The 25,469-nt window shown below is 52.6% G+C and overlaps 1 protein-coding gene across 21 annotated transcripts in view; it reads right to left on the bottom strand.

Moving 5' to 3' along the window:
• Positions 1 to 399: 399 nt before the first annotated feature.
• Positions 400 to 25,469, bottom strand: part of LOC132392916 (tensin-1-like) — a 389,673-nt gene continuing 364,603 nt past the window's right edge. For all 21 annotated transcript variants that reach the window (XM_059967484.1, XM_059967486.1, XM_059967485.1 and 18 more), the window contains 7 exons: positions 21,131 to 21,223; positions 20,357 to 20,434; positions 9,747 to 9,818; positions 8,734 to 8,902; positions 7,651 to 7,719; positions 7,298 to 7,327; positions 400 to 6,711 (listed from right to left, as the gene is read on the bottom strand). In XM_059967484.1, the coding sequence (XP_059823467.1) occupies positions 6,570 to 6,711; positions 7,298 to 7,327; positions 7,651 to 7,719; positions 8,734 to 8,902; positions 9,747 to 9,818; positions 20,357 to 20,434; positions 21,131 to 21,223 (653 nt within the window). In that variant the 3' untranslated portion in view covers positions 400 to 6,569. The remainder of the gene's footprint in view (positions 6,712 to 7,297; positions 7,328 to 7,650; positions 7,720 to 8,733; positions 8,903 to 9,746; positions 9,819 to 20,356; positions 20,435 to 21,130; positions 21,224 to 25,469) is intronic.

The following is a 25,469-nucleotide window of genomic DNA, read 5'->3' as shown; positions in this document are numbered from 1 at the left end:
CACTGTGTGTGTATATATATAATATATATATTTATATACACACACACACACACACACACACACTGACCCTCACTGGGGGACAGTCCCACACTTACACTGACCCTCACTGGGGGACAGTCCCACACTCACACTGACCCTCACTGTGGATGGGCCCTACACACACTGAACTTTCCCATATAATTTCACACTCGAGCCTTCTGTGACGTCAGTCTGAAACAATGCATCAGGCACTGCGAAGATGCACAAGTTCACTGATCGGATTGCCAGTTCATCCCACGTGCCAAGGGGATACAGGGAGGGGTAAATGAAAGGGGGACTGAGGAGAGCACAAGAGCAAGTAAAAGCCAGTGATCCCATGTGGGGAATGGTGAATGATGTGCCATTGAACCACAAGACAACTCCAGCCAGTAAATATATATTAATATGTGCATAAGATGTATTATAACAATCAACACTGTAACATTCAAACATTACAAACAATACATGCGGATTCTTTCAGCTCTCTATCTCTCTCTCTCTCTTCCAATTTCCTCTTTATTCTAACCATTTTCTCCTTTACACTGAAAATATTTCTATTCAGCAGGATTATTTTGATATACACAACCTTTTATACAGGATTCTGATAAACACCAGCGATGAAATCAGGAATACAATAAATATTTCATAAATTTTCTATTATTCTGTTCAGAAATGATAAGCGGAGAACTGTGATATATTTCAAACGAGATATTTCTGAAGTGCGCACCATGCCAGTCCAAAGTTGCTTCATACACAGCTGATCAGACCAGTGTGACAGGGTGCTCACCAAATGTACAACTTGTCCATTCAGCAAGAGGACACTGACCCTCACTGGGGGACGGTCCCACACACACACTGACCCTCACTGGGGGACGGTCCCACACACACTGACCCTCACAGGGGGACGGTCCCACACACACTGACCCTCACTGGGGGACAGACCCACACACACTGACCCTCACTGGGGGATGGTCCCACACACACTGACCCCCACTGGGGGACAGACCCACACACACTGACCCTCACTGGGGAACAGACCCACACACACTGACCCTCACTGGGGGACGGTCCCACACACACTGACCCCCACTGGGGGACGGTCCCCACACACGCTGACCCTCACTGGGGGACGGTTCCACACACACTGACCCTCACTGGGGGACGGTCCCACACACACACTGACCCTCACTGGGGGACAGTCCCACACATACTGACCCTCACTGGGGGACGGTCCCACACACACACACTGACCCTCACTGGGGCATAGTCCCACACACACACTGACCCTCACTGGGGGACAGTCCCACACATACTGACCCTCACTGGGGAATGGACCCACACACACACTGACCCTCACTGGGGGACGGTCCCACACACACTGACTCTCACTGGGGGATGGTCCCACACACAAACACACACACTGACCCTCACTGGGGGACAGACCAACACACACACTGAACCTCACTGGGGAATCGTCCCACACACACACTGACCCTCACTGGGGAATCGTCCCACACACACACTGACCCTCCCTGGGGGATGGTCCCACACACACACTGACCCTCACTGGGGGACGGTCCCACACACACTGACCCTCACTGGGGGACAGTCCCACACACACACTGACCCTCACTGGGGGACAGTCCCACACACACTGACCCTCACTGGGGGACGGTCCCACACACACACTGACCCTCACTGGGGCATAGTCCCACACACACACTGACCCTCACTGGGGGACAGTCCCACACATACTGACCCTCACTGGGGAATGGACCCACACACACACTGACCCTCACTGGGGGACAGTCCCACACATACTGACCCTCACTGGGGGACGGTCCCACAAACACTGACTCTCACTGGGGGATGGTCCCACACACACACACACACACACTGACCCTCACTGGGGGACAGACCCACACACACACTGAACCTCACTGCAGAATCGTCCCACACACACACTGACCCTCCCTGGGGGATGGTCCCACACACACACTGACCCTCACTGGGGGACGGTCCCACACACAGACCCTCACTAGGGGACAGTCCCACACACACACTGACCCTCATTGGGAGACAGTCCCACACACACTGACCCTCACAGGGGGACGGTCCCCACAGACACTGACCCTCACTGGGAAATGGTCCCACACTCACACTGACCTTCACTGGGGGACAGTCCCACACACACACACACTGACCCTCACTGTGGGGACTATCCTACACATACACTGACCCTCACTCGGGAACGGTCCCCACACACACACTGACCCTCACTGGGGGGACAGTCTCACACACACTGACCCTCACTGGGGGACAGTCCCACACACACACTGACCCTCACTGGGGGGACAGTCTCACACACACTGACCCTCACTGGGGGACAGTCCCACACACACACTGACCCTCACTGAGGGGACAGTCTCACACATACACACACTGACCCTCACAGGGGGACAGTCCCACACACACACTGTCCCTCACTGGGGGGACAGTCTCACACATACACACACTGTCCCTCACTGTGGGACGGTCCCACACACACACACTGACCCTCACTGGGGGACGGTCCCACACACACACTGACCCTCACTGGGTGACAGACCCACACACACACTGATCCTCACTGGGGGGACTATCCTACACACATGCAGGCCCTGACTGGGGAGCAGAATCCAAATTTACAATGTATACAGCTGGATTTCTAGGGCAGTAGACAGGCTGTGACCAGTTGCCCCCTGACCATGGTGCCTGTTCAAACTCTGAGAGAGGCTGTGCGCAGCAGCGAACACCATAGCCCTCCGACAGGCCGGGCCGCTTCACTCAGAGTTTGCCGGTACAACCCACAGCCGAGACCTCAACCGGTATCACTGCACCCTTGACACTTCTGAAAGAAATCACCTCTACAATCCATTCCAAGATTTAATATATTCATAAAGCAAATTTTTATACATATTTCTGCGCTTTTTATATACGTAAAAATTGCTGCCTTTGTGTTAGTGGCTATCAGTCTGATGGCGGATTCCAATGTGGGGAAAAATGCCCGTGACATTTTGGGTCAGACCAGCAGGTGTAGCTACGCATTGTTGTTAACGTTAGTTCACTGACGTCTGTCCATGGATTCTGTACTGCATCGGGGCGGCTTCTGATGAGCGGGGGCAGCAGTCAAGTGCTCGCTGTGCTGGTGAGGTTGCAGAGACCCTGTGTTTTTGCTGCATGGGGCACCAGTGGTAATAGTGGCCGGAGATCCAGAAGCCATCTTCTGGGAGGGGCTGATTTAGGCAAATCAATACTATCAGGATATTACTCATAGCTGCAATTATGCAAGGGATGGGGGGCCCTGTAATAGTGTTACAAATCAATAGTGTGGAGGGAGACTTGTACCAAACTGTGCCCCAATAGTGTGTGATGGGACAGTGTAGAGGGATCTTCACTCTGTTTCTGACACCGGGTGTATTTAATTGGACAGTGTAGAGGGAGCTTCACCCTGTGTCTGACCCTGGGAGTGTGTGATGGGACAGTGTAGGGGGAGATTCACTCTGTGTCTGACCCTGGGAGAGTGTGATGGGACAGTGTAGAGGGAGTTTCACTCTGTGTCTGACCCTGGGAGTGTGTAATGGGACAGTGTAGAGGGAGCTTCACTCTGTGTCTGACCCTGGGAGTGTGTGATGGGACAGTGTAGAGGGAGCTTCACTCTGTGCCTGACCCTGGGAGTGTGTGATGGGACAGTGTGGAGGGAGCTTCACTCTGTGTCTGACCCTGGGAGTGTGTGATGGGACAGTGTAGAGGGAGCTTCACTGTGTCTGACCCTGGGAGTGTGTGATGGGACAGTGTAGAGGGAGCTTCGCTCTGTGTCTGACCCTGGGAGTGTGTGATGGGACAGTGTAGAGGGAGCTTCGCTCTATGCCTGACCCTGGGAGTGTGTGATGGGACAGTGTGGAGGGAGCTTCACTCTGTGTCTGACCCTGGGAGTGTGTGATGGGACAGTGTGGAGGGAGCTTCACTCTGTGTCTGACCCTGGGAGTGTGTGATGGGACAGTGTGGAGGGAGCTTCACTCTGTGTCTGACCCTGGGAATGTGTGATGGGACAGTGTGGAGGGAGCTTCACTCTGTGTCTGACCCTGGGAGTGTGTGATGGGACAGTGTGGTGGGAGCTTCACTCTGTGTCTGACCCTGGGAGTGTGTGATGGGACAGTGTAGAGGGAGTTTCACTCTGTGTCTGACCCTGGGAGTGTGTGATGGGATAGTGTGGAGGGCACTTCACTCCTTGTGCATCATGTACTATCCCTACCCCACAGGGGTGTGTACTAGGCTGCTGGGGTCAGACACGGGAGTAGGGGGTGACATATTTTGCCCACTCTCCTCAGTCCATTTGAATGGGCAGACAGACCCATTGAGTGGGTTACACCTACAGCTACACTGTAGAATTGAGGAAGGGTCAGGCAGGGTGAACACACACAAAACGCTGGGGGAGCTCAGCAGCATCTATTGAGGGAATAAACAGTCGACATTTTGGGCTGAGTGCCTTCACCGGGACTGGACAGGAAGTGGGAGGGTGCCAGAATAAGGCGGCGGGGGAGTGGGGAAAGAGGTCAAGTCAGAAGGTGACAGGTGAAGCCAGGTGGGGAGGGGGGAGGTGATGGTGAGAAGCTGGGAGGGGATTGATAGAAAAGGTAAAGGGCTGGAGAAGAAGGAATCTGGCAGGAAGGGCGAGTGGACTTGGGAGAAAGGGGAGGAGGACGGGCACCGGGGAAGTTGATAGGCAGGGGAAGAGAAGAGGTAAGCAGCCAGTGTGGGGAATTGAAGAAATCAAAATGTTTATGCCGTGAGGTTGGAGGCTACCTACACGGAGTACGAGGGTGGTTTGCCTCTGAACAAAGATGCTATGAAGCACTCAGTGATGCAGGGAGGTCTGTCAGTGGTTCAGAACGCAGCATTAGCTCTGTTCCTTTCTTTAGGAACGCTGCCCAATCTGCCCAAAATTTTGCAATGTGCTCTGGTTTATTTCAGAATGTGCAGCAGCTGCAGGATTTTGCTCTCTGCCACCGGGGGTCCCCCGTCCTGGGCTAAGCGCTTGCACAGGCGTCCGGTCCGATCAGTTCCAGCACTGTGTAAGTCTGTAACATTTCACTCCCGGGCAAGTATTTGGGAGTTTTCAGAGACATTGCTCCAGCTGTTCACAGACATTTGGACAAACTCAAGATGTTCTTGCAGAGAGGGGACGTGGAGAGGGGTGGCAGCTATAAGGGGATGGGGCTGGCCTGAGCAGCTGGAACCTGGGTGTCAGCAGTCAAAACAGAGATGAGGAGGTAATCCTTTATCCAGAGGGTGGTGAATCTGTGGAATTCTTTGCCACAGACTGCTGTGGAGGCAAGTTATTGGGCATATTTAAAGCAGTGGTTGTTATATTCTTGACTAGCAAGGGCATCTACGGTTATGAGGAGAAGACGGGAGAATGGGATTGAGAGGGAAAATAAATCAGCCATGATGGAGTGGAGGAGCAGACTTGATGGACCGAATGGCCTAATTTGTTCCTATGTCCTGCTGTCTCATAGCAGGTACAATCAGACTGTGACTCTGTGACTGTGTGGTGGTCCAGATGGGGTATAGACAGACGTCTCTTTCCATACAGGGCACCTGCATCTTTTAATTCTACCCAGACTAGATATTCACAGCCAGATTTATTTAAATTGGATTCAGTTCCTTGGGTGGTGGCAGTAAGATTTGAACCCTACCTTGCTGGGTTCTGGCTTTGTGTTGGTGCCCAGCGGGTAGGGTCAGGAGACAGAGTTTGTGGCACTGAAGAAGAGAGCCCTGTGTGCAGAAAGGCCACAGTGAACAATGTGGCTGGCTTGGACAGAGAGGAAAGGAACACCGGGTGGTGGGAGGGGGGAGGGCCAGTGTCTCCGAACACAGTCGGGGACTGAACAGCAATAGGTGCTGGGGTGGCAGGGAAGGTGCAGACTGCTGGTCACTATCCACCCTTCAGGCTGAAAGCACCCCCTCCCCATATATACGTTGGCGGTCCCTCCCAGTCAGTGTCATGTCACCTCTCATATTGTGTGCCACATCCGTGGTGTGGTGAGGGGACGGTGGAGGTACACAGCTCCCAGTTCTCCGAGACAATCTCCCTCCGCGCCACCTAGGGCAGAGGGTGGCCTAGGGTGGGAATGCCCCCATTCCAAAGCAGAATCTGGTAGACCATGGTCACATTGGAAAAATCATGCACTGAGCTTAGCAATTGATTAAAGCCGGTTAACGAGTCACAATTAAACAGCTCATGGACTCCTGTGTCATGCCACACATTTATGCCTACAGTTCTAAAATAAACACTGCCCGTTAGTTAGTTGTCCTTCAACTGGAAACATTTGCCATTTCCTCCTCACGCTGTGCATTTTTACGAGATCTGCCCTCCTCCCCCGACACATCTCAGTCCCCAGTCGCCACCCTTCACTTCCGCGCACTCCCTCTCCGACCCGTCTCCAAGTCCTTCTCCTCTCCCCGTGGACCACTTTTGCCGTTTGCTTGGCGGGGAGGACAACAGGCGTTCATCTCTTCTGCGAGCCAATCATGACCTTGGAGACGAAATTGACGATGGCAGTGGCTGGCTGGTTGGAGTCCATCTCCGCAAAGAGGTGACAGACATTGTCAGTGGTGCTCGCCTGCTTCCGGGCCACAAAGCCAAAGAGCCTGGGGGGTGAGAGAGGGCAAATAGAGAGTGAACGAGCTCTCTTCTGTGTATGTACAACATTGAACGCCGCAGCCCTCCACCCTCCCATGTTCTGCTGACTGTCTAACCTATTCAAGATCAATCTAACCTTCCCTTCCCCATTGCCCTCCATTTCTCTATCATCCACATGTCAATCTAAGAATTTTGTAAATGTCCTTTACGAATCTACCTCTGCCACTGCCCCGGCAATGTATCAATTCTCTGTGTAAAATACTTACCTTTGACATTTCCCTTATTCTTTCTTCCTCTCAGCTTAAGCAAATGCCTTCCGGTACTGGCTATCGCCACCCTGGGAGAAAGTCTCTGGCTCTCCACTCTGTCTACGATTCTCCCTATTTTGCTCCTTTTCTGCACCGTTTAGTTACTTTTAATGAATCTTATTGTAATTTACAGAGTATTTTATGTCTTACGCTGCACTGCTGCCACAGAACAACCCATTTCAGTGATAGTAAAGCTGACTCAGATTGTGGGCTGGTCGTAGGAGACGGGCCACCTTGACACAGCGGGGCTTATCATTAACTACCGGGATGGAGGGTGGTCACTTACTTGGAGGAGGCGCCATCTGGCTTTGTCCACCTGTAAGAGAGCAGACGGCCAGCAGTTACTCCGGGGTTCACAGGCACTGCCCGCTCACTTTCAGCCGCACCGTGACACTATGGCAATACTGAATAGCAGAGAGTTCCCGTCACCCTGTCCTGCTGATCGAGACCCACCACTCTAAGAGAGCGGGCAAAGGACGTGATGAAGTAAAGTTGTAGAACACAGGAGCCTCACACACACACTGCGTGTATGTGACCGTTATACACACTCACTCACTCACTCACTTTCACGTCACGTCACGCAACAGCGGGTTCCTCTGAATACCACCCTACACCTGAAGCTGGAGACAGAGTCTGTACCTTCTCTCCTGTGGATCGACATCACAGAACGTAACACTGCTGATGGGATAATGACGTCGGAAGAACAACCTGGAACGGAAAACATAAAAACACATCTCATTCCCAAAGAAAAGCAGCGGGAACTCCAAGGAGTTTTAAGCGCTTGTTAGTGCATTTCCAGGTAAAACTCTGCTTCTTTTCAAAAATACCACACAGTCTGTGATGGGGAAGAGTGTACCCGATTGGGTGTGGAGGGGGGATGATTCAGTGGGTGGGGAGAACCATCATTGTGGGAGGGTATTCCTTGGGGAGGAGAGTCAATGTTGGGGGAGAGCGTCAATGGATGTGGGAGGGGATTGCACTGGGGGGAGAGTCAGTGTTAGGGGAGAGTGTCGAGGATTGTGCAGGGGATTCCATGCGGGGTGGAGTCAATGTTGGGGGTGTCTGTGCCCTTGATTTTGGGAGGGGATTCTGTGGGGGGGAGAGTCCATGACTGTGATGATTGTAGGAGAGGATTCTATGCCTGGGGTAAGAATGAGTGTCGGTGGGGGGGTCTGTGTTCATGATTGTGGGAGGGGATTCTTTGGGGGGGGGTTGAATCAGTGTCGGGAGAAAGTATCGATGATTGTGGGAGGGGATTCCATGGGTGGGGAGAGTTGGTGACAGGGCAGAGTACCCATGGGCTGTGGGAGTTCTGAGTTTCTTAATCCATTGGAATATCTTTCGGTTAATTTGAAAGAGTACAGAGAAAATTTTCAAGGATATTGCCGGGACTTGAGGACCTGAATTATAGGGAAAGGTGAACTAGGTTTGGAAGCACAACAGAATGAGAGGAGATTTGATGGACAGGTTAGACACAAGCAGGCATTCTCCACTGAGGTTGGGGAGACAAGAACTCATAGATTGAGGGTGAAGGGTGAAATATTTAAGAGGATCCTGAGAAGACAGTGAGAGTGAGGAACGAGCTGCCAGCAGATGTGGGTTAGATGGGCTGAAGGGCCTGTTTCTGCGCTATTGTGTTCCACGACTCCAGTCAGCACACACACAGACTGACAGACGCACATCAGACAGACAGATCTACAGTGAGTGAAAGTTTACGCTTACTTCCTCTGATTATCCGTCAGGGTTATCCCCTGTGAGGACACTTTGAAATGAACGACGGTGGCAGTGGGTTGCGGCTGGGTGCCCAATGTCCCCGAGATGGCCTTTGCGATCGCCTGTGGCCCCGTCAGAGACTCCATGTCCACCGAATTTACAAACAGTACATTGCACGCTGTGGGGGAAGGAAAGGAAGTGGGGGTGTGGTACACAGACAGAAGAATCTACTTAGCTCTACTCCTTCAGGACATTTGGCATGTTCCCGTAGACTTTCACCAAATTCTACTGATGCACCATAACTCAGTCCAGCACAGGAAAAGCCCACCATTGAGTACATTTACAAGCAGCACTGTCTCAAGATGGCAGCATCCAGCACCACCCAGGCCATGCTCTCTGCTCGCTGCTCCCATCAGGAAGAAGGTACAGGAGCTTTCTCACACCACCAGGTTCAGGAACAGTTATCAGGCCTCAACCTGAACCAGCGCAGACAACTCACTCACCACAACTTCAAACTGACTCGATGACCTGCAGAACAAAGAGATCCTGCAGGTGCTGGAAATCCAGAGCAACACACACAAAACCCAGCACCTACAGAGCAGTACAGGGACCTGATGCAGAGTGACAGCCTGTAACGTCAACTGGTAGATGCTGACTGACCTGCTGAATCTCCCCAGCATCTTGTGTGTGCATTGCTCTGACCTACAGAATCACTTCCAAGCATCTTCGTGTTCTCAGTATTATTTATTTCTTATCTGCACAATTTGTCCCTTTTTTGCACATTGGTTGCTTGTTTATACATAAGTTTTGTTGATTCTATTGCAATTCTCTACTTTCCTCTCGAAGCCTGCAAGAACAGGAATCTCGAGGTTCCAGATGACATACGGTGCTGAGATAATAAAATTTACTTTGACTTTGCCTAGCAGAGCTGGACTGGACCAAAGAGGAATGGCCCATCGTTCTGCCCCCGAACCCACCACAGTACTGCCACACAGAGTGGGGGGAGAGGAGAGCACACCCACCTGCTCCCTGCTTCAGTAACTCCGAGGCTGAGTTTGCCAGTGCTGACGGTTCTGGGGCTTTGTCCACTGGATCTGAAAGAGAGAAACTTCCATTTAGCCTGTGCCTTCCACCCTCTGGGGGCAACAGGAGAAGGGTGGCGCAGTGGCGCGGACCGCCGAGTCGCCACCTCACAGCTCCCAGCCTCTGTCCATTCACACTCCCGGCGAGAAACTAACATTGGAGTGCAGACCGGAGAGGGTTAACCATGCTCTGTGCTTCGGGTGGGATCCCATCCTGCTCAGATTATCAGAGTGTAGCGAGGGGGAGGATGAGGAATAGGATTGAGTGACATCAGTCTGTGAGGGCCAGACTGTCATGGAGGAAACACAAAATGCTTCTGGGCGGGTTCACAGTGAACAGGGGGCAGCAGGGGTCGAGTGCCTGAAACAGGAACTGCTGGTGAGGTTGCACTTGGCTAATCGCCTGACAGACGCACCACAGCAGGGAGACAGGAGATGGGCAGGAACTGTCTCCGAGTCACAGAACGAACATACAACACAGTACGGTACAGTACAGTACCTCCATGTTGTGCCAACCCATCAATGGAAACCTGCCCTCCCGCACCAGTACATAATGTATCTGCCTCTACCACCACCCCGACAGTGCATTCCAAGAACTTAACAATCTCTGTGTAAAAAACTTACCTCTGAGCCCCCTCCAATCACCTTAAAATTAGGCCCACCCATGTTAGCCATTTCTGCTCTGATAAAAATTCTTTGCCTGTCCATTCGATTATGCCTCTTAACATCTTGTACACCTCTATCAGGTAACCACTCATCCACCCTCACTCCAAAGAGAAAAGCCCTATTGGTTCAACCTATCCTCATACGGCATGCCTTCTAATCCAGGCAGCATCCTGGCAAAACTCCTCTACACCCTCTAGAAAGCTTCCACGTCCTTCCTATAATGATATGACCAGAAAACAGGATATGGATAGGACACCTAAGTCAGTGGGGTCGGTGGGGGGGGGGGGAGTAGATGAACAAGACCCCTCCCTGAAGGAGAGATGGAAAGGGACCCTCCCTTGGTGGTGGGGGGGTAGATGGACAGGACTCTCCCTGAGGAGTTGGGGGGGGAGATGGACGGGACTCTCCCTGAGGAGTGGGGGGGGGGAGATGGACGGGACTCTCCCTGAGGAGTGGGGGGGGGAGATGGACGGGACTCTCCCTGAGGAGTGGGGGGGGGAGATGGACGGGACTCTCCCTGAGGAGTGGGGGGGGAGATGGACGGGACTCTCCCTGAGCAGTGGAGGGGGGAGATGGACGGGACTCTCCCTGAGAAGTGGAGGGGGGAGATGGACGGGGACTCTCCCTGAGAAGTGGAGGGGGGAGATGGACGGGACTCTCCCTGAGGAGTGGGGGGGGGAGATGGATGGGACTCTCCCTGAGGAGTGGGGGGGGGGAGATGGATGGGACTCTCCCTGAGGAGTGGGGGGGGGGGAGATGGACGGGACTCTCCCTGAGGAGTTGGGGGGGGAGATGGACGGGACTCTCCCTGAGGAGTGGGGGGGGGGGAGATGGACGGGACTCTCCCTGAGGAGTAGGGGGGGGAGATGGACGGGACTCTCCCTGAGGAGTGGGAGGGGGGAGATGGACGGGACTCTCCCTGAGGAGTGGGGGGGGGAGATGACGGGACTCTCCCTGAGGAGTTGGGGGGGGGGGAGATGGACGGGACTCTCCCTGAGGAGTTGGGGGGAGGGAGATGGACGGGACTCTCCCTGAGGAGTTGATGGGGGTGGGAGATGGACGGGACTCTCCCTGAGGAGCTGGGGGGGGGAGATGGACGGGACTCTCCCTGAGGAGTGGGGGGGGGAGATGGACGGGACTCTCCCTGAGGAGTTGGGGGGGGGGGTAGATGGAGGGACTCTCCCTGAGGAGTGGGGGGGGGAGATGGACGGGACTCTCCCTGAGGAGTTGGGGGGGGGGAGATGGACGGGACTATCCCTGAGGAGTGGGGGGGGGGGAGATGGACGGGACTCTCCCTGAGGAGTTGGGTGGGAGGGTAGATGGACGGGACTCTCCTTGAGGAGTTGGGGGGGGGAGATAGACGGGACTCTCCCTGAGGAGTGGGGGGGGGAGATGGACGGGACTCTCCCTGAGGAGTTGGGGGGAGGAGATGGACGGGATTCTCCCTGAGGAGTTAAGGGGGGTGGGAGATGGACGGGACTCTCCCTGAGGAGTGGGGGGGGGGGAGATGGATGGGACTCTCCCTGAGGAGTTGGGGGGGGGGGAGATGGACGGGACTCTCCCTGAGGAGTTGAGGGGGGGAGATGGACGGGGACTCTCCCTGAGGAGTTGAGGGGGGGAGATGGACGGGGACTCTCCCTGAGGAGTTGAGGGGGGGAGATGGACTGGACTCTCCCTGAGGAGTTGAGGGGGGGAGATGGACGGGGACTCTCCCTGAGGAGTTGAGGGGGGGAGATGGACGGGACTCTCCCTGAGGAGTTGAGGGGGGGAGATGGACGGGGACTCTCTCTGAGGAATTGAGGGGGGGGGGAGATGGACGGGACTCTCCCTGAGGAGTTGAGGGGGGGAGATGGACTGGGACTCTCCCTGAGGAGTTGGGGGGCAGTAGATGGACAGGACTCTCCCTGAGGAGTTGGGGGGGGGGAGATGGACGGGACTCTCCCTGAGGAGTGGGGGGGGGGAGATGGACGGGACTCTCCCTGAGGAGTTGGGGGGGGGGTAGATGGACGGGACTCTCCCTGAGGAGTTGGGGGGGGAGATGGACGGGACTCTCCCTGAGGAGTTGGGGGGGGGAGATGGACGGGACTCTCCCTGAGGAGTGGGGGGGGAGATGGACGGGACTCTCCCTGAGGAGTTGGGTGGGAGGGTAGATGGACGGGACTCTCCTTGAGGAGTTGGGGGGGGGAGATAGACGGGACTCTCCCTGAGGAGTTGGGGGGGGGAGATGGACGGGACTCTCCCTGAGGAGTTGGGGGGGGGGGGAGATGGACGGGACTCTCCCTGAGGAGTTGGAGGGGGGGGAGATGGACGGGACTATCCCTGAGGAGTGGGGGGGGGGAGATGGACGGGACTCTCCCTGAGGAGTGGGAGGGGGGAGATGGACGGGACTCTCCCTGAGGAGTGGGGGGGGGAGATGACGGGACTCTCCCTGAGGAGTTGGGGGGGGGGAGATGGACGGGACTCTCCCTGAGGAGTTGGGGGGAGGGAGATGGACGGGACTCTCCCTGAGGAGTTGGGGGGGGTGGGAGATGGACGGGACTCTCCCTGAGGAGCTGGGGGGGGGGAGATGGACGGGACTCTCCCTGAGGAGTGGGGGGGGGAGATGGACGGGACTCTCCCTGAGGAGTTGGGGGGGGGGAGATGGACGGGACTATCCCTGAGGAGTGGGGGGGGGGGAGATGGACGGGACTCTCCCTGAGGAGTTGGGTGGGAGGGTAGATGGACGGGACTCTCCTTGAGGAGTTGGGGGGGGGAGATAGACGGGACTCTCCCTGAGGAGTGGGGGGGGGAGATGGACGGGACTCTCCCTGAGGAGTTGGGGGGAGGAGATGGACGGGATTCTCCCTGAGGAGTTAAGGGGGGTGGGAGATGGACGGGACTCTCCCTGAGGAGTGGGGGGGGGGGGAGATGGATGGGACTCTCCCTGAGGAGTTGGGGGGGGGGAGATGGACGGGACTCTCCCTGAGGAGTTGAGGGGGGGAGATGGACGGGGACTCTCCCTGAGGAGTTGAGGGGGGGAGATGGACGGGGACTCTCCCTGAGGAGTTGAGGGGGGGAGATGGACTGGACTCTCCCTGAGGAGTTGAGGGGGGGAGATGGACGGGGACTCTCCCTGAGGAGTTGAGGGGGGGAGATGGACGGGACTCTCCCTGAGGAGTTGAGGGGGGGAGATGGACGGGGACTCTCTCTGAGGAATTGAGGGGGGGGGGAGATGGACGGGACTCTCCCTGAGGAGTTGAGGGGGGGAGATGGACTGGGACTCTCCCTGAGGAGTTGGGGGGCAGTAGATGGACAGGACTCTCCCTGAGGAGTTGGGGGGGGGGAGATGGACGGGACTCTCCCTGAGGAGTGGGGGGGGGAGATGGACGGGACTCTCCCTGAGGAGTTGGGGGGGGGGTAGATGGACGGGACTCTCCCTGAGGAGTTGGGGGGGGAGATGGACGGGACTCTCCCTGAGGAGTTGGGGGGTGGTAGATGGACGGGACTCTCCCTGAGGAGTGGGGGGGGGAGATGGACGGGACTCTCCCTGAGGAGTTGGGGGGGGTAGATGGACGGGACTCTCCCTGAGGAGTTGGGGGGGGGGAGATGGACGGGGACTCTCCCTGAGGAGTTGGGGGGCGGTAGATGGACGGGGACTCTCCCTGAGGAGTTGAGGGGGGGAGATGGACGGGGACTCTCCCTGAGGAGTTGAGGGGGGGAGATGGACGGGACTCTCCCTGAGGAGTTGAGGGGGGGAGATGGACGGGGACTCTCCCTGAGGAGTTGAGGGGGGGAGATGGACGGGGACTCTCCCTGAGGAGTTGAGGGGGGGAGATGGACTGGACTCTCCCTGAGGAGTTGAGGGGGGGAGATGGACGGGGACTCTCCCTGAGGAGTTGAGGGGGGGAGATGGACGGGACTCTCCCTGAGGAGTTGAGGGGGGGAGATGGACGGGGACTCTCTCTGAGGAATTGAGGGGGGGGGGAGATGGACGGGACTCTCCCTGAGGAGTTGAGGGGGGGAGATGGACTGGGACTCTCCCTGAGGAGTTGGGGGGCAGTAGATGGACAGGACTCTCCCTGAGGAGTTGGGGGGGGGGAGATGGACGGGACTCTCCCTGAGGAGTGGGGGGGGGAGAGATGGACGGGACTCTCCCTGAGGAGTTGGGGGGGGGGTAGATGGACGGGACTCTCCCTGAGGAGTTGGGGGGGGAGATGGACGGGACTCTCCCTGAGGAGTTGGGGGGTGGTAGATGGACGGGACTCTCCCTGAGGAGTGGGGGGGGGGGAGATGGACGGGACTCTCCCTGAGGAGTTGGGGGGTGGTAGATGGACGGGACTCTCCCTGAGGAGTGGGGGGGGGAGATGGACGGGACTCTCCCTGAGGAGTTGGGGGGGGGGTAGATGGACGGGACTCTCCCTGAGGAGTTGGGGGGGGGAGATGGACGGGGACTCTCCCTGAGGAGTTGGGGGGCGGTAGATGGACGGGGACTCTCCCTGAGGAGTGGGGGGGGGGAGATGGACGGGGACTCTCCCTGAGTAATATACACTACGGATTCTGAAGATGCTGAAAAGTTTGCCAACTCACAAAAGTTATGGAGGAACTCAGCAGGTCAGCTACCATCTACGGATGGAACAAACTGTCTGCATTTTGAGCCAAGACTTTTCATCACGCTTCTCCCCGAGTCCACCACCAAGAAGAACTCTGTTCCAAACCCAGATTACAGCGGTTTGTAGGGAATAATTTCCCCCATAGGAGTCAAGTACGAAGATATTGGACCAATTTGAGCTGGCCTTCAGACCATAAGACACATCATAGGAGCAGAATTAGCCCAATCGCTCATCGAGTCTTCTCCGCCATTCCATAATGGCTGATTTATTATCCCTCTCAAACCCACCTCCTGCCTTCTGTCCATAATCTATCAACCTCCACTTCAAACACCCTCTCCACATTAACTCTATCTACACCTTTCAATACTGAAACGGTTTCGATAAGATCTGCCCTGATTCTTCTAAACTTCAGCCATCACAAGTCTTGCCTGCTCAAAGTCTCGGGACACAGAGAGTTAAGCTGAGTCCAGATGTTTCCGCAGCACACAGTGTTTACAAGTCTAACTAGACCCACCCAAATTCAGAACAATAGCGGGATGCAGAGTGGGAGCCAATTACAGCAGCAGGGGACACTTTTAAGACCATTTGCATTTGTGAGTCAGTTTTTCTGCGTTGAGAAGGAAGGAATCTTGGAGTATTCAGTGCCATGAAATACTGCCAGGGCTGGGAGAGAATGCAACTCCTTCTACCAAACGGGGTGCCTTCAAGTCACACAGTCTAGCCTTGTAAAACCTTAAACACAAGGGGTTCTGCAGATGCTGGAAATTCAGAGCAACACTCACTGAATGCTGGAGGAACTCGGCAGGTTGGGGAGGGAGGGGAATGGTAGGACTATCTCCTCCCAGCTTTTCACTTCATCCACCCTCCCACACCCACCTGCCTTCACCTCTCACCTTCCAGCTTGTACTCATTCCCAAAAGTCGAATGCTTAATCCCCTCTGTTAGCTACTGCCTGACCTGCTGACTTCCTCCAGCATTTTGTGCCTGTTTATAAAACCTGAGTCTATCCTCTGCTGGAGTTCATGGTTGTGTAGCGATTAGCATAATGCTATTCCAGCACCAATGGCCCGGGTTCAATTCCCGCCGCTATCTGTAAGGAGTTTGTACATTCTCCCTGTAATCAGGTGCTTCCTCCCTTTTCTCCAGTCTCCTCCCACAATTCCAAGACGGATGGGGTATGGGCTAGGCTCAGTGAGCTGTGGCCATGCTACGTTGGTGCAGGCAGCATGGCGCTAGTTGCAGGCAGCCCTCGGACTGCGTTGCTCGATCACACAAACGTTGTATTTCACTGTGTATTTCAACGTGCGTGTGAGAAGTGAAGCTAACTTTTGAATATTCTTTCTTCAGGTTACTGTGGGACCACAACCAGCAGGCCAGAGTACAGTGCAGGAAGGTTATGCTGCAACTTCACAAAACCTTGCTCAGGCTTTGTCTGGAGAACTGTGTATGGTTCTGTTCAGCGCCTATAGGAAGGCTGTGATAGTTCCGAAGAGGGCGCAGAGGAGGTTCACCAGGATATTGCCTGGGATGGAGTATTTGAGTTATGAGGAAAGAACATGGAACATAGAACTGGCAGTGCAGTACAGGCCTTTCGGCCCACAATGCTGTGCTAGCCTTTAACCTACTCTAAGACCAATCAAACCCTTCCATCTCATGAAAATCCTCCGTTTTTTCTACCATCCATGTGCCTATCTCAGAATATCTTAAATACCCCTAATGTATCTGCCCCTACCACCACCCCAGCAGTGTGTTCCACACATCCACTATTCTGTGTGAAAAAATGACCTCTGACATCCCCCCGACACATTCCTTCTCAAGATGATACACCCTCCTCTTAGCCGCTTCCATACTGGGGCGAAGTCTCTGGCTGCCCACTCGATCACCTTGTTCACCACTACAAGGCCACCTCTCATCTTTCTTCACTCCTAAAGAAAAGCCCAAGCTCCCTCAGCCTGTCCTCATAAGACAAGCTCTCTGATGCAGGCAGCATCCTGGCAAATCAATTCTTCACCCCCCCACCCCCCTCCCAATTCAACCTTTCACAGTAAAGGACCAGGTCCATTTCACTGGAATGAAGGAGTCACAATTATGGTACAGGACCTTCGGCCCATCTTGTCTGCGTGGACCTCGATGCCTAACCTAGCTATTCCCATTTGTGGGAGGTTCAGAGGGGGTGCAATTAAGGTGTATAAAATTATGAGGGATATTGATAGATTCAAGATTGTTTAACATCAATTCCTGTACACAAGTGTAAGGCCAACTAAATAGTTGTTTCTCCGGATCTGATGCAGCACAAAAATAAAACCCAAATGATCAAGAACACAATAATAATAAAAAGAAATGCACAATAAATATAAATACATAAGATTGCTCATATACGTAGATTGATTGCATGCCCATAAAGTGACATTAGGCTGTCCATAAGGTGACTGATGGCAAATAATAAAATAGTGGTGCAGTTACCAGGTGGAGGCGTTGATTAGTCTTACTGCTTGGAGAAAGTAACTGGTTATGAGTCTGGTGGTCCTGGCATGGATGTTACGTAGCTTCCTCCCTGACAGGAGTGGGTGGGATCCTTCATGATGTTACTGGCCCTTTCCCAGCACCTTTCTGTATCTACGTCCTTAATGGTGGGGAGGCTGTTGGGCAGTTTTGACTACATGTTGTACAGCCTTCCTGTCCACTGCAGAGCAGTTTGCATACCAAGCAGCGGTGCAGCTTGTTAGGCTGCTTTCTACTGTGCATCTGTGATGTGACTACAGAAGTACATAGTCCAGCTCTCTTCAGCATTCGCAGGAAGAGGCATGGGTCAGCTTCCGTGTCTGAGTAGGATGTGTTCTGGGACCATGAGAGACTGTGTGAGACGTGCAGTCCCAGTAGTTTGTAACTGATTACAGTTTCCACTGCCGCCGACAATGTAAAGAGGGCTGTGCTGAGAGTCCTCCTGAAGCTGATAACCATCTCATTTGTCTTGTTGACATTGTGGAAAAGGTTATTTCCCTGGCACCAGGCCTCGGGCTCTTCCCCCTCCTCTCTGTAGGCTGTCTGATCATTGTTGCTGATGAGCCCCACCATTGTCTATATGAATTTTAGTCAGGTGTTTGACAAGATCCCTCATGGGAGGCTCATCCAGATGATCAAGATGCATGGGATCTGCCCGTTTGGATTCAGAACTGGCTTGCCACAGCAGGTAATGGTCGAAGATACTTATTCTCGCTGGAGGTCTGTGATCAGTGGTGTTCCACAGGGGTCTGTACTGGGACCTCTGCTGTTTGGGACCTTGATGAAAATGTAGATGGGTGGTTTTGTAAGTTTTATTTGCAGATGTTAGTGGTTTGGATAGCAGAAATGACTGACCAAGAATACGGTGGGATATAGATCAGTTGCAGGTATGGGTGGAAAGACGTGAAGTGTGTGCCTTGGTAGGTCAAATGCAGAGACGGTATATCTTGAAGACAAAATCTTTAACAGTGCTGATGAAGATAGGCATCTTGGGGTCCATGTTCATTGCTTCCTGAAAGTGGCTACACAGGTTGACAGGTTGGTTCTGAAGGTATATGTCATGCTTGCTCTTATAGTCAAGGAATTGAGTTCAAAGGTCAAAAAGTTATGCTGCAGCTTTATAAAACTCTAGTTAGGCCTAATTAGGGCAAGTTGTTTTTTCCCCTTTCTCTTCTTTTTTACACACAAACAGTAGTGGGTGCCTGGAATGTGTTGTCTGGGGTGATGGCAGAGGTAGACTCATTACAGACACTTCAGGGACATTTATATAGACACATGAATGTGAGGGAAATGGAAGATATGGATATTGTATAGGCAGAGGCGATTAGTCTAGTTAGCAGTTTGATTGTTAGTTTTTGTTTGCCTGTTCCTGTCCTGTGTTGTACTGTTCCATGTTCTTTCTAGAGTATTGCACAGTTCTGGTCGCCCCATTATAGGGATTTGGAGAGGGTGCAGAAGAGGATTACCAGAATGCTTCCTGGGTTTGAGGACAAGACGTTGGACAAACTTGGGTTGTTTACTCTGGAGCAGTAGAGGGTGAGGAAAGATCTGATAGAGGTTTATAAGATTATGGGGAGCTATAGACAGACAGACAACATCTTTTTCCCAGGCGTGATATGTCTTATACCAGAGCATATGCACTTAAGGTGAGAGGGGGGAACTTCAAAGGAGATGAGAGGTGGAATTTCAAAGGACATTTAAGAGATGTTTATATAGACACATGAATGTACGGGAGATGGAAGATCTGGGTGTACTATTCTATAAAATCTGCATACGAATGAAGAGGAAGGTAACTTTAGGCTAAGAAATAATATAGATCAGTTGGAAAACTGGGCAGGGAGATGGCAGATAGAATTTAATCCTGATAAGTGCGTTGTGGTGCATTTTGTGGGGTCCATTTTGAGTAGGGCATAGAACAGGAACAGTTTGGTCCTTGGGAATACTGAGGAATAGATGGAATGCACACTAAATGCCAGAGGACCTCCACAGGCCAGGCAGCATCTATGTAAAAGGTATTTTGGGCCGAGACTGTTCATCAGGACCCTTCACCTTTCCTCCAGCATTTTGTGTGTGTTGCTTGGATTTCTAGCATCTGCAGATTTTCTCTTGTTTGTGAAGAATAGATGGATCCTGGTGTACATTTCCAAAGTGACCTGAAGGTGGCAGAACAGATCGAAGGGTGGTGAAGGAAGCAGTGGCTTCATTAGCTGAAACATGGATGTGAGCTAGGGCTTTCTCCCTGGAGTGACGGAGGACGAGAAGCGATTTGATACAAGGTGATCAGAAGCATAGATTGAGTGAACATGTCTTTACTTGGACTTGACCTTAACTTCAGACAGGCAGAGACTACTCCCCAGGGTGGAAGTAACTAATACCAGGGGCATATTGTTGAGGTGAGTGGAGATCAGCAGTAAGTCTATTTTACACAGAGACTGGTGAGTGTGTGGAACATATTGCCAGGGGTGGTGTTAGAGGCAGATACTTTAGGATTATTTGAGACTTTTAGATAGGCACATGGATGGTAGAAAAATAAAAGGCTATTCAGGAGGGAGTGGCTAGAGAGGGCTAATAGGTTAGCAGAAAAACATGGGCCGAAGGGCCTGTACTGTTGACTGTTCTAAGTGCTGGTAAATGGGATTTGCAGAATGGTACTTGCCAGTCAGCGTGAACATTTCTCTGCTGTAAGACTCTGTGACCCCGCAGTGACAGGGTGGGAAGAGCATGATGGGGGCACAGAGGCAGTTGCCTCCACATTCAATTTCACTGGGATGTCAATGCACAAAGTTCACTCACCTTGACTGGGAACAACGAGTTTGCAGGGCAGAGCGAGTGGGGTGATGGAGTGCTGGTACACCAGAGCTGACAGGCAGCCTGCAACACAAGAGGCAAAGCTGTAATCCTGCAGTGCACAATACCGGCCACAGAGACACACACACATACACACACACATACACACACACACACACACAAGACAGAGACACACACGCAGTGATACATACACACACACACAAACTCAGTAACACAGACAGGCGCGCGTACACACACACGTATGGACAGACAGACACACACAAACAGAGTGACACACACAGTGTAACACACACACACAGATGGACACACACACACACACACACACACACACACACACACACACTCACAGACACGTAATGACAAATGCACACACACATGTACAGAGACACACACCTTCACAGTGCGCTGATAGAATTATACGAACTGACCGAAACTGAATCACTTACCACACCCCCACCCCTCCCTACAGGTGAGTCAGGTTCATGCTGTTACTGAACTCTGAGTGGGTTGCCATTGTACTGAGCTGGGACAGTCTTGATGGGCTGAATGTGCTGTATGGAGTCCCTGATTTAACACACTCTGCATTGGACCCCCATCCTAGTCCCTGTGAATGGGGGACAAGGGTCCTGCCCAGCACAGGGGTGACGACGGCTCACCCCTCATCCCTCCCCAGTGGTTCACCCTCCTGTCCCTGGGGTGGGACTTGCCCTGCAAAACCGTCTGGTCATGCCGCTAACTGACGACCATTGACATACTCACCAAAGTAGGGTTCACTGGGGCAGCCTTTCAACTTCACCCCCTTGGCACTGGTTTCAATCAGGAAATGTCGAACCAGCTCATTGGTCAGGTCACCTGGAGAAGAGAATCACACTGTTGGGGCAAGGTAGCCCGGTGCCCCCTGACAGACCCAACACTTCTGTTCCAAACGAGACAGTGCCACACTCCCCCCATTCAAAGAGATTTTAAAGGTTAGCTTTATTTGTCACATGTACATGGAAACACACAGTGAAATGAGCCAAGCAACACACACAAACTGCTTTAGTGTCTCGGCCCAAAACGTTGACTGTACTGCTTTCCATAGATGCTGCCTGGCCTGCTGAGTCCCTCCAGCATTTTGTGTGTGTTTCTCTGTACTTCCAGCAGCTGCAGATTTTCTCTTGATCTCTTGTCATTTGCATGAACAACCAACACAGTCCGAGAATTTGCTGGCATGATGGGGGGGGGGGGGGGTGGGGGAACAAGATCATACAAGATCATAAACAGAGTGTCACCCACAAAGTGCTGGAGGAACTCAGTAGGTCAGGCAGCGTCTGTGGAAACGAACAAACAATCGATGCTTCGGGCCGGTTCATCAGGACTGGAAAGGAAGGGGGCAGATGCCAGAATAAAGAAGTTGGGTGGAGAGGAAGGAGAATAGTTAGAAGGTGATGAATGGAGCCGGGAGGGTAGAACCCACACACGCTCCATCTGCCAGAAAAAGTGGGATCTCCCAGTGGCCACCCATTTCAATTCCACTTTCCAATCCCATTCCGACATGTCAGTCCATGGCCTCCTCTACTGTCATGATGAGGCCACACTCAGGCTGGAGGAGCAACACCTTATATTCCAACTAGATTTCTCTAACTTCCAGCAATGGTCCTCCCTCCCCTTCACCATTCCTATTACCCTCTCTCATCTTATCTCCTTACCTGCCCATCACCCCCCCTCTGGTGCTCATCCCCCTTCCCTCTCTTCCATGGTCTTCTGTTCTCTCCTATCAGATCCCCCCTTCTCCAGCCCTGTATCGCTTTCACCAATCAAGTTCCCAGCTTTCTACTTCACCCCTCCCTCTCTCCCGGTTTCACCTATCATCTACTGGCTTGTATTTCTTCCTCCCCTCTCCTCCATCTTCCTACTCTGACCTCATCTTTTTTCTCCAGTCCTGATGAAGGGTCTCGGCCCGAAACGTTGACCGTACTCTTTTCCATTGATGCTGTCTACCCTGCTGAGTTCCTCCAGCAGTTTGTGTGTGTTGCTTGGATAGGAAAGGTAAAGAAAAACACAAGAAATCCTGCAGAAGCTGGAAATCCAGAGCAACACACACAAAATGCTGAAGTAACTCAGCAGGTCAGGCAGCATCCACGGAAATGAACGAACAATTGACATTTCGGTCCTAATGAAGGGACTCAGCCAGAAACATCAGCTCTTTATCAATTTCCTCCAGCATTTTGTGTGTGTTAGTTAGGAAAGGTAAAGTGTTGGAGAGGAAGAAATCTGATGAGAGGAAAGTGAGAGAAGAGAGAAGAGGAAGGGAAGGAGGAGAGGACCCAGGGAGAGGGATAGTCAGATGAGGAGAGTAAGAGGGAAGAGGGAGTAGGGAATAGAAGAAGAAGGAGGAGAGAGGGAGAAATGTTTTTTTACTGGAAAGAGAAATCAATATTCATATGATCAGGTTGGAGGCTATCCAGATGGAAAATAAGTTGTTGCTCCTTGGCCCTAATAGGAGGAGGCCATGGATTGACATGTCGGAACAGGAATGGGAATGGGAATAAAAATGTTTGGCCACCAGGAAGTTCTGCTTTTGTTGGAAGGAGTGGAGGTTCTCGATGAAGTAATCCCTCAATTTATGATAGGTCTCACCGATATAGAGGAGGCTGCATTGGGAGCATAGTGAAACATGAGCCTAACTCACAACCTCCGACACTGAGTTGGGGTTTCACTTTAAGAGGCTGGTCTAAAGTGATGACGTTATTATGTAAAGATTTTTTAACACAATTTTGCTTTTAGGTTTTGGAGTTCAATAAGATGTGTTATGGGTTTCATTAAACATAAACTGCCCCACTTCGTTTCATTTGCAAGAACCTACAGGAGCACTGGGCACAATAGAAGACTGCAGCACAGCTGCAGGTGAAGTGTTTTTTTTACCTGTAAGGGCCGTTTGGGGCCCGGAATGGAGGCAAATGAGCAGGTGTACCACTTTGCTGCTTACTGGGGCAAGTATCAGAATGGAGGTTAGTAGGGAGGGGTGAAAGGACAAGGGAATTATGGAGGGATCAATCCCTACGGAAGGCAGAAGGGTGGAAGGTAACGATGTATTCGGTGGTAGCATCCCTTTGGAGGAAGCGGAAATTGCAGACAATGATGTCCTGGGTGTGGAGGCTCATCAGGCGGTAGTGTGGTGAACTACGTGCCTGTCTGGACACGCCCACCCCCCCCCCCCCCCCGCTGACTGCTCCTGTGGCTCCTCCCACAGGCCCCTGTATAAAGGCGATCGAGGCCTGATGCTCGGCCTCAGTCTCCAGGACATAGTATGATGGTCACTCACTGCTGGTTCCTTCTTCCAGTCAATAAAAACCAATATCTCGCCTTTACGTCTCAGAGTGAGTTATTGATGGTGCATCAGGTAGGCAAGGACAAGAGGAACTCTATCACTGTTAAAGCTGCGGGAAGATGGGGTGAGTGCGGATACTTGGAAAACAGAGGAATTGCAGGTGAGGGCAGCATGAATGGTTGAGGAAAGGAAACCCTGCTCTTTAAAGAAGGAGGATATCTTTGATGCTCTGGAAAGGAAAGCCTCATCCTGGGAAGAGATGGAGAAAAGGGAATAGCATTTTCACAGGAGGCGGGGTGGGAAGAGATATAGTCCAGAGAGTCATGGGAATCAGTAGGTTTATAAAAGATGCTGGTCAGTTTATCTCCAGAGATGGAGACAAAGAGATTGAGAAAGAGGAGGGAGGTATCAGAAATGGACCAAGTGAATTTAAGGGGAGGATGGAAGTTGGAGGCAAAGTTGATGAAATTGATGAAATCAGCACCAATGCAGTCATCAGTGTAGCGGAGGAAGAGCTGGGGAACTTGGAACATGGACTGCTCAACGTAGCCAATGAAAAGGCAAGCATAACTAGGGCTCAGGGCTACTCCTTGAGTCTGGAGAAAGTGGGAGGAGCTGAAAAATTGCTGAGGGTGAGGACCAGTTCTGCCAAATGGAGGAGGGTGGTGGTGGTGGAGAACTAGTTGGTTGTTTTATTGAGAAACTTGTGGAGAACTTTAAAGCCTTCTCGATGGGGATTAGAAGCGTGTGGGGACTGGACATCCATGGTGAAAATGAGGTGGTCAGAACTCGGGAATTGAAAGCTAGTGAGGAGGTCGAGAGCATGGGTTCGCGGAGAAGGTGTAGAGGAGGATGGAAGGGACAGTGTCGAGGTTCATCCCCAGCAGCTGCGTAACAGAGGACTCTCTGATCTACGGGCTGTTCCCGGGGACGCACACCGAGACCAACATCTGGTGCTGCTGGCAGATCATCAACTCAGTGAAAGACGCTTTTTGTCGGCCCGAAACTTGATGGTCTACCAGCACATGGAGATGTCCGTGGGGGAATGCTGCCGACTGGCACATTCTCGGCTGCAGGAGTACGTGCTGAGGGACGCACCCAAACTCGGTGCAGCCACCGCAAGGGCCCGGTGGGGAAGGACGGGAGGCAGGGTTTAAGGGTCAGCACAACATTGTGGGCTGAAGGGCCTGTACTGTGCTGTACTATTCTATGTTCTATGACCACAGTCTAGGCTTCTTCTCCTGCGTGAGTTCAGGGGTAGGGGGCGGGGGTGTACACCCCTCAACGAGGGTATGTAAATATGGAATAACAGAGTGCCACCTGGGTGGCAAAAAGTGTGGGAATGTAAAGACTGTAATGGAAACATTTGTGAAGGACTGAGAGTCATTGAATGGTTTGTTGTACATAAACTTATTTTTGAATAAAGTATATTTTGTCTAATAAAAAAAAATGAGAAGTGTCATGGATGTAGGTGGGAAGGGACTCAACCAAGAATGGAGTTGAGGTATGAGGAGGTGTGATGACTTCATCCCAAGTCCCGCACACTGTTGCCAGTTACCACCCAGTCCTGACTGTTTGCCCCAACCTGGGAGTTTGTGAAACTATTTGATAGAGGCGTATGAAATTATGAGGGGTATAAGCTTTTTCCACAGAGGTAGGGTAAGTCTAGAACTAGAAGGTTATAGATAAAGGGATAAGGGTGAAATATTAAGAGAAACATGAGGGGGAGCTCTTTCACAGAGGGTGGTGCCAGTGTGGAACGAGCTGATGTGAAAGTGGTGGGTGTGG

Source organism: Hypanus sabinus, chromosome 4 (genome assembly GCF_030144855.1).
Source record: "Hypanus sabinus isolate sHypSab1 chromosome 4, sHypSab1.hap1, whole genome shotgun sequence".
NCBI classification, from domain to species: domain Eukaryota; kingdom Metazoa; phylum Chordata; class Chondrichthyes; order Myliobatiformes; family Dasyatidae; genus Hypanus; species Hypanus sabinus.
The sequence above is the reverse complement of the archived record's forward strand: the minus strand, read 5'-3'. Positions and strand labels throughout refer to the sequence as shown.